The 14,499-nt window shown below is 41.4% G+C and overlaps 1 protein-coding gene across 1 annotated transcript in view; it reads left to right on the forward strand.

Moving 5' to 3' along the window:
• The first annotated feature begins 1,685 nt into the window (after nucleotides 1-1,685).
• SMS (spermine synthase) overlaps nucleotides 1,686-14,499 on the forward strand; it is a 32,442-nt gene continuing 19,628 nt past the window's right edge. The window contains exons 1-3 of the mRNA XM_010191274.1: nucleotides 1,686-1,813; nucleotides 12,635-12,728; nucleotides 13,377-13,441. Of these exons, the coding sequence (XP_010189576.1) occupies nucleotides 1,746-1,813; nucleotides 12,635-12,728; nucleotides 13,377-13,441 (227 nt within the window). The 5' untranslated portion in view covers nucleotides 1,686-1,745. The remainder of the gene's footprint in view (nucleotides 1,814-12,634; nucleotides 12,729-13,376; nucleotides 13,442-14,499) is intronic.

The following is a 14,499-nucleotide window of genomic DNA, read 5'->3' on the forward strand; positions in this document are numbered from 1 at the left end:
AGTTCTATTTAGCTCAAACCAGGACACCAGTGCAAAGCTGCAGAGACTGGAACCAGTTTTAAGAACTGTGGCTCTGATTATGACCCCATTTCTTTTATGCTTTTGATGTCTCAAAAACACATTGGCTTGGTTGTTTGCCCACTTACTACTATCATAACCATGGTTACTGGGCAGATAATTAAGTCTCAGAGTACACAGTTTATTGCCTGTGCCATGGTGGTTACCTGGCTGATGCTGGATAGGAAGTGTAAAAACTTACTGGTACAGATTGTGCAGATTTTGACAGGAGGGTAGGGAAAAAAAGGCCTCATAGTGTTAGTGGACTGTGTGTGGGATGTTTCATCAGTGAGGGTAAAAATCATCAATAATGTTACTGACTGAGAAGAGACAAGCAGGTAAATCATTCACTGTTGCCCAACAAAACTTAGTTTTCATTGGTTCTATTTGGCTATAATTTGCAACATGGGGAGTTGATAAATGAGTTCTAGAAGGTTAAAAGTAAATACTTGTCTCAAAACTTGAGTTGAGGATCTGAAAGTAAGAGTAGTAAAAAGGGTCTTTCCACCTTTACTGAATACACTTGGCAAGACATTGGGGAATTGGTTTGATCTTGATTTTTGTGTTTGAGGAACATGAAGTAGATACTTTATTTCAGCCTGTCTTCTTAAAACATACAGGGATAATTGAATCCAGGCTTTACAGATGGGCAAAAATTTTCAAAAGGTTTCAGGTAATCAAGTTTTCAGCTTAGTCTGCTGTGGAGTTGTGTAAAGATGATAGATGAGTCAAACTTTGATTTATTTGGTATAGATTTTTTTTGCTATTGGGTTGAAGCTTGTACAAATCGGTAACACCCTGAAAAGTATCGCTGGCTGTGTCTGCAGGCTGTACTTCAGGTTTTGGTTTTGGGACATTTGTTAGATTAGATAACTAAAATAGTTGTAATGAAGATTAGTTTAAAAACACCACAGAACCAATGCGTGCAACAAACCTGAGGCTTCCGTAATTAGCACATTCTGACTGACAAAATGCTTTATGGACAAATAATCAGTTTGTTTTTGAAGGTAATTACCAGAGTAACTTCTTTAGTTATTTCAAAGCAAATTTTTGTGCACTCTCCAGAGTGAGAGGTCTCTTTCATAGCATCATGAAGATCTCAGTTGGAGGCCTGCTCTGTCCTGGATGGTAGAAAAAGGGTGTTTCTGTAGGGGAGAGTGGTTAGGATAGTTTGCCCTAATTTTCAGTGCCTTTGAAAAAATGCTGAACTACAAGACAGGGAAAATACTCATTCTTTTCAGTGCTGTGGTTTCTCTCTGGGATTGTTGTTTGTGTGTTTTGGAGCTATTTTAAAAAGTAATTGCATGAGTAAGGACTTGCCTGGACTGTGCTACAGTACATGATCAATAATAACCATAATAAAAGTACTCTTATTATATCCATTATAGATAAACTCCATTGCTCAATGGTAAAGACTTGATTTAAAAGAAAATGGTTTGTTTGTATCTCTGTGCACTGAGAAGTATCTCTGGAGGTGGAGGGGTCAAGATGCATGACAGCTATTGTTGAGATGGAACTCCAAGGAGAAGTGCTTCAAGCTGCTGGCAAAAACTGCAGCCTTTAAAAAAAAGAAAAGGTGAACTGACTTGAGTGGAAAAGCCTTACTGATTTATTTTTTCTCTCTTAATCTCACAGCTGATTGCAATGCCGTTCTTAAAGCTCTACAGCCCATTTTTCAGGAGCAGGGAATGACAGAAACAGTTCATAACTGGGAAGACCATGGTTATTTAGCAACCTACATCAAAAAAAATGGCAGGTGAGTGGATTTTCTTTCTCTTCATATAGATGATGTCCCTTCTGGTCCTCCCTTATAGGTATTTATTTCTCCTTGTATTAGATCTCTTTCTGGTGTGCTGGCAGGGCAAACTATTCTTTAAACAGCCATGTGTATGAAGCAACTAATAAAGCAGAATACATTGATAATCTTGTCTGTGTCATATTGCAGTTTGGCTATCAGAACAGTTGAATTGGTCAATCTGGGCTGTGTTGATGCGGTAACATCATTTGGTGTCTTGATCTCAGGGCCAGTCCTTCCAAGTGCTGGACAGTTTGAGTCAGTTAAATTTTATTTGTAATTCTGACAACTGAATATGTCTAAATATGTTCAAGTCTAACTTTAGCATGTGAATGATGAAAACTTTCTGTCTTCTTCTGTGTGCTTTTAAACACTTTATATGGCTCAAATTCTCAAGCAGCTACTGAAATGACAGCGTGACAAAGGTGGTTGGTGTCATTAGTGACACTCGCATAAGCAGAATCTGCTGGGATAAACTGTAAGCAAAAATACATTCACTTTCTTTCCTGAAGCTGCTTCAGTGTCAGGGTTAGTTAATTACAGTATACATTTATCTGGCTTATTTATTAGTAACTACCATAAGGTTATTACATGTCATTTGTTTCCAGTTACTCAGTTATTTGTTCTTGACATTCTCTGTGGCAGTGGCTGCTTTTTTTCTTCTTGAAATCTCTTACTTTGGTGTTCTTGAGGATTGGAATTAAGCTAATTAAGCTTTAATTTGTTGGCTGTCTTCTACCTAACGGGACATCCAGGAGGAGCTCATTTGGCCACACTCCTAACATATGAGAATTGCCTAAGGATTTTTAAGTTCTCTCTGTAACAAGAGAGCACAAATATCTCTAGAAGGAAAATAGGATCCTAGACTAGCGTGTGTCTGTGTTTACTGTGTGTGAATGCGCTTGTATGCACAGCTATATACATATGACCAGTGACTCTGGTAAATTTGGGACTTAACTTAAAATAACAAATAAGCTGGCATGTGTCTAGTCCTGTGTTTGTATCTTTCCCATTCATGCTCTGTGAAGTTCTTAGCATATTTCAGTTAGCTTTGAAATATGACGCTGGCTTTTTCTGATCAAAGTTATTTGGTTTTTTTTATCTTTGATGTGGCTAGAAAAACCTGTTAGTTGTCTCATTTTTGTGCCATCATTGTGTCTTTAGTTACATGTCCTTTTATATTCTTCCTGAATAATTTGATCAGTATTCTAGTTCTGAATAACCTTTTGTTTCTGAGGTCAGTGAAAAAAATAGCCAAGTTGGTCATTTACTACTCTGGTGCTATGCTTCCTCTGTATTGGGCTAATCTTGTATTTATTTCTCATAAAAAGAGAATATCAAAGATATACAAACGGAACAATTAAAAGGTAAAATATCTAAAAGTAAAAAGGACTTTATAAAGATTTAAGGGTTGGTTTTCTTTGATTAAATGATCTCATTTTGCTCTCCTGTTTCGTTGAGTCTGAAAGTGACATGAGGTGTGAGTTCTCAAACTGACTTTCCTCTCTGCAATCTCATCTGATGCTTCCTCTTAAGAAGACAGTCTCTTCTAAAGGAGCAGTTTCCAGAGTTAAATTACCTGTCTATTGATGCGTTCCAGGAACTTTCTAGAAAATAGTTTTCTCGTGTATGATTTTTTTCCAGGACATACCTGAACTGGTGTTTAGGACCATCTCAGAGGAAGGTCCTTATAAAAGTTTGAAGTATCTAACTGGATTTCTCTTACTATACTGTCAACTGAAAATTCTTGTTGCTGCAAATTCCACTATCTTCCTCAAGTGCTAGAGTTTGAAGGAGTAAAAGAGGATGTGAAAGCTGACATGTCTGTATAGGGGAATAGGGGAAGAATTCATGGGAAAGACAAACCTGTGCACTGAGTGTTCAGTGCACTCATGGTAACACGAAGTAGGACAAATTGCCAGTTTCTATGGTAATACAAAGCCTCTGTGGGGATATCCTTGTTGCTCTGAGTGTAAGCTTGAGAATTCAGTATATTGGAGAACTATAAATAAATAAAGTGTACTTCCAGTGAGGTTTTCCGATGCTTTTCAGAACTGTCATCAGGTAGATAGCACAGTGAGGGGGATGTGGGGTGAGCAGCATGCTGTTCCCTGAATGCCACACGTAATAAACAAGCTTCAGCATTTGCTGAGCATTCATACTGATTTCTAAATGGGTTCTTCCTTGTGTGTTTTGCTGTTGATATGGTGCTTTTCAGCAGCATGGCTCTTGGAATCATCTAAGTTTTCACTATGGTGCTAAATAAAACTTAAGCTTTTGCACCAGATGAATAGTTCAGCGTTGTTACTGCTGTGGGAAGATGAAGAGTGGGAGGTGGGCCTAGTGGCCTGCCTTCAGGGCAGAACGGGAGGGTCTGTTATGCTGGATCTTGGTTGCAGGTAACTCTTAAAATCATAGAATGTATTGGGTTGGAAGGGTCCTTTAAAGATCATCTGGTCCAACCCCCCTGCAGTGAGCAGGGACAATGTTACCAGATCAGGTTGCTCAGAGCCTCATCAAGCCTGACCTTGAATATCTCCAGGGGTGGGGCCTGCACCACCTCTCTGCGCAACCAGTTCCACTGATCATCACCCTTATATTGAAGAACTTTTTCCTAATAGCCAACCTAAATCTACCCTTCTCTAGTTTAAAACCATTAACCCTTGTCCTATCACTGCATGCCCTAGTGAACAGCTTTTCCCCAGATTTCTTATGGGCACCTTTCAGGTATTGGAAGGTCGCCATAAGGTCCCCCTGGAGCCTTCTTGTCTCCAGGCTGAATAACCCCAACTCTTTCAGCCTGTCTTTGCAGGAGAGGTGCTCCAGCCCTTTGATCATCTTTATGGCCCTCCTCTGTATGTGCTCCAGCACTTCAATGTCCTTTTTGTGTTGGGGACTCCAAAGCTGGATGCAGTACTCCAAGTGAGGTCTCACCAGGGCACAATCACCTCCCTGGATCTGCTGGCCACACTTCTATTGATGCAGCCCAGGATGCAGTTGGCCTTCTGGGCTGCACATGCACATTGGTGGCTCATGTCCAGCTTTTGCCACTGTTTACTGTGCTGAGTAAAAGAGCTGGAGAGCAAGGACAAGCACTCAGACTTCTGCACTGCTGCAGACTGCTGACTTGCTTCATGGATTTCTTCTTCAGGGCTACACCAACAGTTTGTCACCTGGCAGGGTCTTGAGTTGGTTTGTTTCAGAGCCCTCTCCCAAAAGGCAGTGTCAGTGAGGCTGCGCAGTTTGGGCTGCTTCTGCAGTTGTAACACATAGTCAAGTAGCCTTACTTTTCTCACATGTGACCCTCATGCCTTGCTTCAGGGCATGCAGTGCATATGGTCAGGTTGATGATGTAAAATGCTTCCTTGGTGACTGTAGCAGAGCCCTTGTGTCACTCCAGATACTTTGATGTGACAGTTGGTGGGTTGAGGGAGAAACCTCACTGTCCTGGGGCCACAGGGAGAGCTTGGGCGAAGTGGCATAAGCATGGATGTGGCCTGCCTGACCATTTTTTGCCTTTCCTAATTTGCATAGGCTGATTGACTTGCTCTATTACTATCCATTTGATGATCTCCCCTTCTCCCTGTAAATATGCAGGAGCTGTAACCTTGCCTTTTTTATTTGTTTTCCCTGTGTGTACCAGGCTTTACTGTCTGCATCACTTATTCAACTTTGAATGGACTCCCCAGCAGAAATGTGGTTAACTGTCAAAGTTTTCAGTTGAGCTTGTTTTAATATCAAATTACTGTATTCAGCTTAATGTTAAATTGTGTGCAAGTGTTCACACTTCAAAATTACATTTGCTAATGAAGACTGTTAACCCTTATGGAGTGAGTTCTCAAAGTTCTGCTATAATATAGGTCTGGAAATAGTTGAGCTTCTAAGAGGGGCTATCCAAGTGAGCAACTTAAACATAATAAGGAATTGAAGTTTGTGATACAGCCTCAAAAGTGAAGAATGAAGAACAAGAATGCACAGAAGTGCTGAATATTGAGGAGATTGTTCACTTTGCTAGTGGCTGTTTTTTCTGGTGCGCTGTTAAATATAAACTAATAAAGAATGGTTATTGCTTTTTCTTGGTATATTCATTGCTGTCTGAACTCCAGTGCATACTAGATTTATCTTCCCTGAAATTACTCACTTGAGCTGTAGTGGTGTCAAAGTACTATATTTTGTGCTTTACCAGCCCCATTGGAAAAACCACCAAAACAACAAACCAAGACCAACAAACAAAAAACCCAAACATAAACCACCAGAAAAATCCCCCACTGCATTGGAGAACACTGGCACGTGCAGGAGAACTTCCTATGACTTTTGGGACCTCAGCAGTTTTGTTTTCTTGAGTTTTCAGATAACTTAAACAAACTGCATATACTTTTTATTTTAAGGCAGCCTTAAACAGTGTACTTCTGTTAATGCCAGTTGATATAGTTTCAGTGAACCGAAATGCTTTTAAAAACAATAGACTAGACAATTAAAAACCTGCAAAACCAACATCTTGTGAGTGGTATGGATGAACTGGTGAACATGCAGAGGATTTGATATTAAGTAGGCTTTATTTTATTACCAGCAATTTTATGTCTGCATCTTGAGTAATAAAATGTTTATGCTAATTGAAACAAAGTGTCTGACACGGCTAGGAAGAAATGAGCCTTCTTCCTTCCCTGCAAAACAGTATACTTCTGGAGATGAAGTAGCTTGTAAAAAGCAAAAAAAAACCAAAACTGTGGTGGAAGATAGGTACATGACAAGCAGTTTCCTATAAGGTTGGCTGTATTACTGACAGAAAAGTTCCCCAGGATGAAAGATGCTGAGTGTGAGTAGGGGTTTTGTGAGTATGTGCATACAAACACATTTTTAAGCAGCCAGGGGTGACTGAGCCATTGCAAGTCAAAGCTCCGCAGCTGCTGTAACGCGCTGGGTGCTAATCCCAGGAAAAAATGTTTGAGATGAGATAGCGATATGTTGCTAAACAGTGTCCAGGCTCCAAAGTCTGCAGCGATAACCCCTCCAGCCTGCGGGGTGCCTCATGCTACCCAGCTTGTTGAATTGTGGGCGCTGCCTTTGACAGTACTGTCTGTGACAAAGGTACCGTGTGAGCAGCCCCGCGGTGGGATGCAGTTGTTAAACGAATCGGAGCTGATTTGGGGTTTAAGTCGGGCTTTCCTGTTGTCATTACCAAAGCAACAGATCTCCATCCTCCTTTGTCCGAAGTTAAGCAAGCAAAAGTCACGTGTGGCAGCTCTACCTGGTCCATTTGCTGTGCGATTGATTCTGACAAAGGGCCTAATTGAGGGAAGTTCAGCTGAAAACATTTATTAATGGGGTTGTCAACACATGGCTGCAGGAAATGGCTCACTTGAGCCACCCAAGTTCCTATCTGTCCTGGTGGGGATGGAGATGCTTCTCCCTGCTTTGCCAGCCCCCTTGCCCAAACGCTCAGTGGGGGAGCAGTGGCACATGCAGGAGAGGAGCTCTGCTGAGTTTTGGGGGCTCAGCAGTCTTGTTTTCCTGAGCTGTGTTTTTTTCAGGTCATGCCCAGAATGTTTTCCGAGTCACCTTAAGCAGCATCGTTTTACTGAAGTGTCGCTCAGTAGCTTATACTGGGCAGTTTTTAAAAAAAGAAAGGTTAGGAACATGAAGTCTTTATCTCATTTAATCTACAGAATTGTAGAGCCCAGCATATTTTAACAAATTAAGAAAGCTGTTAAATCTAGCATAAGGAGAAAAATCATTAAAGGTAATATATAGAAATGGAGTGTCTTCTGAACTATTTCTGTATTTTGATAGCATTGCTGCGTGCGAGCAAGTAGTGTTCTCTTATGTACTGTGTACAGCTACCAGGAGTTTTCCTGACCCTTGTGCATCCATGTTCCCCCTTTTGTCATGTTACACCTTAAAGTTCTTTTAAAACATACAAAACCTGAAACTTAGAGTCACAGTTTCTGTGGTAGAAGACTGTTTTCGAGAAGGGCTTTGACCTCCTGTATACACACATCCATTTTTAGCTTTTGGTCTGTGTCTGAATTATCATTTTAAAAAATGTAATCCTACTGTCATTTGACTTCGCTGTTCACAGGAGTGCTAGATTTGTGTGGTTCCTAAATTCCTTAAGGTCCCTCAAGTAGTTTGTAATTAAGATTAGGAGCACTTAAAAAAAAATCCTTTATTAAAACAAAATCCTGACGATTTTTTTATTTTATTTCGGGGTTTCCTATTTTAAGCAGGTTTTCATTTCCTCCATTATTTTGAGTAAATTGATAGATGATGCTTTAATTGGCAAGCTATTTTTCAAATACTTGAGCTATTCTGCTTTTTGTAGTGCCTCAAAGTTAGTTTGTCAGCAGATAAAAGCTTCGATGTGTAAAGAGGGGTTTGACCTGTCTGTCTACCCAGTTTATTTTGTGGCAGGGGCACAGTCCTTTCTTAAATACATAGGATCACAATGTTTCTTACGCCTCAGTACAAGTAACTGAGGGTAGGATAAACATTTTGGCTTAGAACGTTTGGATCTCCCTACTTCTTGCTCTTTTTAAGTAAAGAGAAAATCCAAAACCATTCTTGGTTTCAAACAGTTACTTTTTGGTTTGTGCAATTGGGATTGATTTCTTAACATCTGAAGTTCCCCGTTGTTGAGGTGGCACGAGACAGCACTCAAGACAAGATGCTGCACTCAATAGAATTGTTTCTGTGGTTGAGACACAAAAACATTTGCACAAAAAGCTTGAGTACTGCCCTAGATAATATGGCAGGTATGCTGGTGCAGCAACAAGTGGAGGCTTGTTGATGTGGGAGCTGCTTATCTCATGCGGATTTTGTTGCCTCATGGAAAGGAGAGGATCCCTCCTTACCGAGTTTTTCTTCTCATAAGTGTGAGCACACACTGAAGTTGTGGCAGGTGTTTTATTTTGAAAACAAACAAAATTTTTCAGTAAGACAAGATGCAGGAGGTGGAGACTTTTGAAGAAAACTATTTTTCACAGGTTTTTTTCCGTTATTTAAATTGTAAAGTAATCTTTGCTGTATTTTCATATGTAGAAAACAGGAACTGTATTATCAGGGTTCTTAAAAACTTTCCTCCAAATACTAAATGAGCTGCTGCTGCTGAAAACCTGCATTTGTGTGCATTCTGCCAAGGAGACAAGTGAAAAGTAACAAAAGCCAGCATAGCCTTTGCTCTGTGCTGATCGAAGCTAGTAAGTCTTTTGTTAGTTCAGCCTTGGCCTGCTGCTATTGCCTTAACGCTGCTAGACTGATCACTTTTTAAAATGTACACTTCTTGCTGTGCATTTAAATCTTTACAGGCATTTTAGCTTATTTTTGGGGTATTCATTTCCAACCAGGTGACTTTTAACCAAGATATAACCAACCTGGATCTGCATTGGTTTCTTTGAGAATTTTAAATTCTATTCAAGGTTGTTTACCATAAATTAACTTGCTGAGACTATCAGCCAGACACTCAGAACTTCAATTTTCATCTCGCTACACTGCTTCAGCCTGGTGCCTGCCTTTCATCTCTCTCCTCCATCTCGCTCCAGCTGTCAGGACCCTGCTATTCTGATAGAGGTAACAATTTGACAAAAAGTATTAATCTCTGCAGTATTAATCTCTGTATTCTAATGCTAACCTATCATGATAACTTTGAAGTTGTGTGGTTGGAGTGAGCAACCCTCCTCTACCTCTCCTTGCCTCTCACCCAAAAAAGTCCCCAAAGCAAAGGCAATGACATCCCCTACTGGGGGAGTATTTCATGCAGTTGTAGGGGAAGTGAAGACAATGTCAGCTGTTAAATCTTGTGACAGCTGCGTCATTCTTGAAGGAAAGGAATTTTAAAAGGAAACTCAAATCATGGTACAATCAGTCTGTTGCTTATTTGTGTCAATAGCAACCCTTGGACTACAGGAATAAACTGATGAAAAGTTTTTATAACAGTGCAGATATTTCTGGTGCTGTGCCAGATCTTAGAGCATGTAATATGAGTGCTGTTTGGTGAACTACAGATACTTATTTCTATCTGTAATGCTACAGCTCTGCAGGCCTGGAGCAGGTCTGTGGACTTCACCAGAAATGTCCCTTTTCACTGTGAATCATAGAATCACAGAATGGTTTGGGAAGGGACCTTAAAGCTCATCCAGTCCAACCCCCTGCCATGGGCAGAGACACCTCCCACCAGCCCAGGCTGCCCAAAGCCCTGTCCAACCTGGCCTTGAACACCTCCAGGGAGGGGGCATCCACAGCTTCCCTGGGCAACCTGTGCCAGTGTCTCACCACTCTGACAGTAAAGATTTCTTCCTAATATCTAGTCTAAATCTACCCTCTTCCAGTTTAAAGCCATCACCCCTCATTGTATCACTACCTGCCCTTGTAAAAAGTCCCTCCCCAGATTTCCTGTAGGCCCCCTTCAGGTACTGGAAGGCTGCAATAAGGTCTCCCCAGAACCTTCTCTTCTCCAGGCATGGTTGCATCTAAAACCTGCTGGAGTGACCAGTGCTTCTGTCTGGCAAGCTCTGCTCTTGTATCTTTCTCTCCTTTAAAAAAAATAAAAACAATTATCTTCTGGAGTCTTGCAATAAAGCTGTTTGTTATTTTTTGCCTCTCATGTTCAGCACACTACAAGATAAACCTCTCCTGACATGAAAATCATATAAACAGGATTCTGGGAGGGTTTTCTCCAGAGCAGTCTTTTGCAGTAGCTCGCTCTTCTATGCGGAGTACCAAGAGACTCTAGGAGAGTGGTTGCACCTTATTTGAGCCCCTTTGGTCCAAGGGATTGCAAGATCACTGAGAGAAATGTTTTAAAAATCTGAAGCCCCATAGAGACTTGGGGGGTGGGGAGGAGAACTGTGTGTGTCCAGCCCTCTTTTTTATTTATTTATTTTTTTAAATTGTTCAATGGCCCTACTTGTGTCTTAGTGATACTGATGTGATACTTAGTGATACATCAGCTTCAGCTTTAAGATGTAGTGGTCTCTATGCAAAGTTTGAAGTGGCCCACGTATCAAAAGTACTGAACTGTGTCAGTCATTGGTGAGTGCATGCAGCATCTTAAAATGTGCAGGTACAACGTTTACCTGCTGAAGTTCAGAGTATCTTCCTCTGCTTTGCTTGGTTTTGGCAGGGGTACAGTAGAATGAGTTTGCTGGTTCTCCTGAAACACTTTCTTGTGTAGCTTGTATGGGAGAAACAAAAAGCTGTCTCAGAAATGTCGTGAATACTGAAAACACTCTTGTTCTTCTAATTTGCTCATGAGCATGGTCTCTTTAAGTGGTAGCTTTCTATCAGGGAGTTAAAAAGGGGAAAAAAAAAAGATAAAAAAGTATCTTTGTTTACTCCTTGACTATTTTCCGTTCATCCTTTAATCAGGGTAAAATAGTGTGGTTTATTTTATGCAGGAGTCATTTCCTCGTGCGGAGGGAAATGCATTTTTCACGGCTATTCTGTGGTTTCTCTTCATGCCCATTGGCAGTACGGCAGTTTGCTGCTCCCTGATCAAAAACTCCTGTCGGGAGGACACCTAGTGGGTAACCGCTGAAGTGCAGGGAGGGTCTCAAAGACTGACGGTCTGCAGGTACTTGGGAGGGAGGAAAACTATGAATGTATTCGTTTTGTATAGAAACGCCGTTCCTTCTGAAGGGAAGACCAAGACTTCCCATGCTCATGTTTTGAAGAGCAGTGGCTGACACTGGTGACTGCAGCTAAGGGTGTTTGCTGCCTGAAGTTCCAGCACCGCAGGAGAGGTGGTGTTCATATTGGGGCTGACAGTTTAGGAAAGGAGCTCTGGAAAGGATGAAAAAAGGTGGGAGTGGTGGGGAAATGAGAGGCCACCTTAACTTTTTGTCTCAGTGAGTTGGTTCGTGCTTTGCCTTTGAGGCTGAGTGAGGTGGTAAGAGTAGACAAGCAGAGAAAGGGGCATTCAGAGAACTGTATACAGCTGTACCTGTAGTGTCTCTGTGTTGTTCCAATGAACTTCCATCCCTGAATAACCTTCTTTCTTTGCTCAGCTGTTTCTGTTCCCATCCCCTCCTCTGCCCTCTTCTTTTGGTGTACGCTTTTCCTCCCTTCCTTTATGTACTCCCCTTGTAGTCTGTTTCTTTTTGTCTTCTCCCCTCCCCAGTATGGAAAGTAGCCTCTGCTACTGTTTTTATTTTCTTGTGTCCTTCCTCATAGTCCTTATCTTGTTTTGTTTGTTGCAAGTTCTTGAAGGTCCTCTATTTGTCCACCCAATACCTAGCACAGTCTTTAAATACTCCTGTAATAAAACCAATATACAATAGGAATTTTGTTTATTTTGCATCTGTTTTGATTGATGAGAGTTTGCTGCTGTAATTTCTTTGCCAGTCAAAGCTGTAGTTTGTTTCAGGACACTTACTGTTTCTTGCTTACAGATTTTTATTCAGTGAGAAGGAAGATATAGGGGAAGAAAAGCGTCCAGTTGGTTTCTTGAGGCTTGATTTCAACTAAGAAACAAAATCAACACAACACACATGTTGAAGCAGGCCTTATGTAAAGAGCTGAGACTAGTAGGCATAGTTGTTCTGGTTTAAATACCGTGTTTCACTGCCTTGGTGCCTGCTGATTTTGTTAGCTATGTAGTGACTGGCGTGCTCTTGCGATTTTGCTGCTTAGTGACTTGCAGAGGAGCTGCCACTGCCACCAGTTACAGAAGGCTGGAAAAAGAAACCTGTGTTCTGAACTTAATATAACTCATTTCAGACTTTTTTTTCCTCACTCACACTGATTTTTTATTTAAAAAATTGTCAATACTGTCTCTTTATTTTGTAGTTTTGCCAATTTGAGGATTCACCCTCATGGATTAGTGTTGGTGGATCTGCAGAGCTACAACGACCACACGAAAGGAAGAGAGGAAGTTGATCAGGTATAAGTGATGCTTAACGAACTGCAATGGAAGCATATATAAACACATAAAAACATTTGTGTAACACACACACTCTCTTTTTTGCATGTCCTGGGCCCTCATGTTCTTTGCTCTAGAAGTTGTAAAGACATAGGAGCCTTGGTTAGGGCTCTGGTATCTTCAGATACCCTGAGTCATGCTCAGCCCACAAGCTGATGTATTAGTGTATGACTTTTTTTTTGTTCTCTAATTTGAGAGATGGGGAACCTCTATACTCAAACTTCTTCCTCAGTGAGAAAAAAAATATCATCTTCCCCAATATAGAGGGTCCAGAAACTGGATATTGCAGGGTAATAGGCCACTGCATTGGTGGGAATGAAACCTTACAAGGTTCTCATCTTCCCTCTTTGGCTGTGCCTGAAAGGTTTGGCTGTGTTATCCTGGAGGACAGCTAAGCATAGTGATGACAGCTGCTACAATATGCACATTCTTGCTAGTAATGAGGCTAAGACAACCAGCTAGTTAGTCATAGGCTTCTAATGTTACATTTCAAAGCCTTTCAGTGCAGGTGCTACTTTTTATTGCCTTCCAAGTAGTGTAATTTAACAGATACTTTACATTAAATGATGAGCTATAAATTCTACCTCTCTTGTTTGCTGTTTTTTTCAGCTTCTAAACAAGGTAGAAGAAAGAATGAGAGAGTTGTTTCATGGTAGTATAAAAAGGGTGAAACGGTAAGTTTGTACATCTACTTCACTATATACCTTGTCTGTGCAGTTGTGAAAAATAATAAGCAAATTATGCTTTGCTGTACTGTGATGAATTGCATGGAGTATGAATTTATGCATGTGGTTTTTTCCATAGTATTGTAAATTTTTTTTTTGCAGAGTTGAAGATACTTTGAGGTTTGCCATTTTGTTAAGCCTCATCTTCAGTGTTGTTACTTTAGGCAAGGATTACTTCTTTAATTTGCTGTAATAATTGCATGAAACAGTGGCAGAATGAGGAAGGAAGAGCAGCAGCCCTCCTCTGGAAGGGCTGGGGAGCCAAGGATGGCAGGGGGATAGGCCAGGGCATGAACTGTACCCTCTGGGCCACATGCCACAGGTCAAGGTGAGCAAGGCTGGTTATGGTGACTGGGATCAGCCCCAGCTCCCTGATTTTCAGGCTGGGTTGTAGTACTGAGGCAGCTCCAAGACCAAGCTGGGTGTCAAGGATCGTCAAAAGACTTGGTCAGACATGGGCAGAGCTGCAGCATGGCTTGGGTAGGGACCAGGGGTGAGGACTAGAGCTGAAGTGAAGCTCAAGCCCATGGAGAAGGCCCTGTCCTGACTAGGTTTCCTGCAGCTCTTTGTCTCACAGCTCTAACCCTGCTGTGCCTCATGGCACTGGCCTTGGGCACGGGTGGCAAAATCCCCCAGGGGACCTGTGTGCTTAGGGCACTGCGAAGAAGATAGAAGGAGGAGGAAAGCTTTACAGGCATTATGTCATTTTTGTTTACTTAAATACAAGATTAGGTATTAAACTGTAGGGATGCTAATTGTGGTTCGTTGCCTGCTGGCATGCTCGAGTTCCTCAGGGCTCTGGAAGGACACAGCACGTGTTGGTGTCTTTCTGGTGGCTATCTGGCAGTGCTGGCACCTTGAAGCTAGGGAGCACTTACTGCAGGCATGCTCTTGCTTGGAGGTGCAGCAGGTGCTTTAAAGAACATAGTCAGAAGTGGAGATGGTTTAAGAAAAGTAAAGAGCAGTGTAAAATAAGATACAGTAAAGCCAAGGAGCAAGCTACAAAA

Source organism: Mesitornis unicolor, unplaced genomic scaffold, assembly GCF_000695765.1.
Source record: "Mesitornis unicolor isolate BGI_N332 unplaced genomic scaffold, ASM69576v1 scaffold6249, whole genome shotgun sequence".
Classification (NCBI taxonomy): Eukaryota; Metazoa; Chordata; class Aves; order Mesitornithiformes; family Mesitornithidae; genus Mesitornis; species Mesitornis unicolor.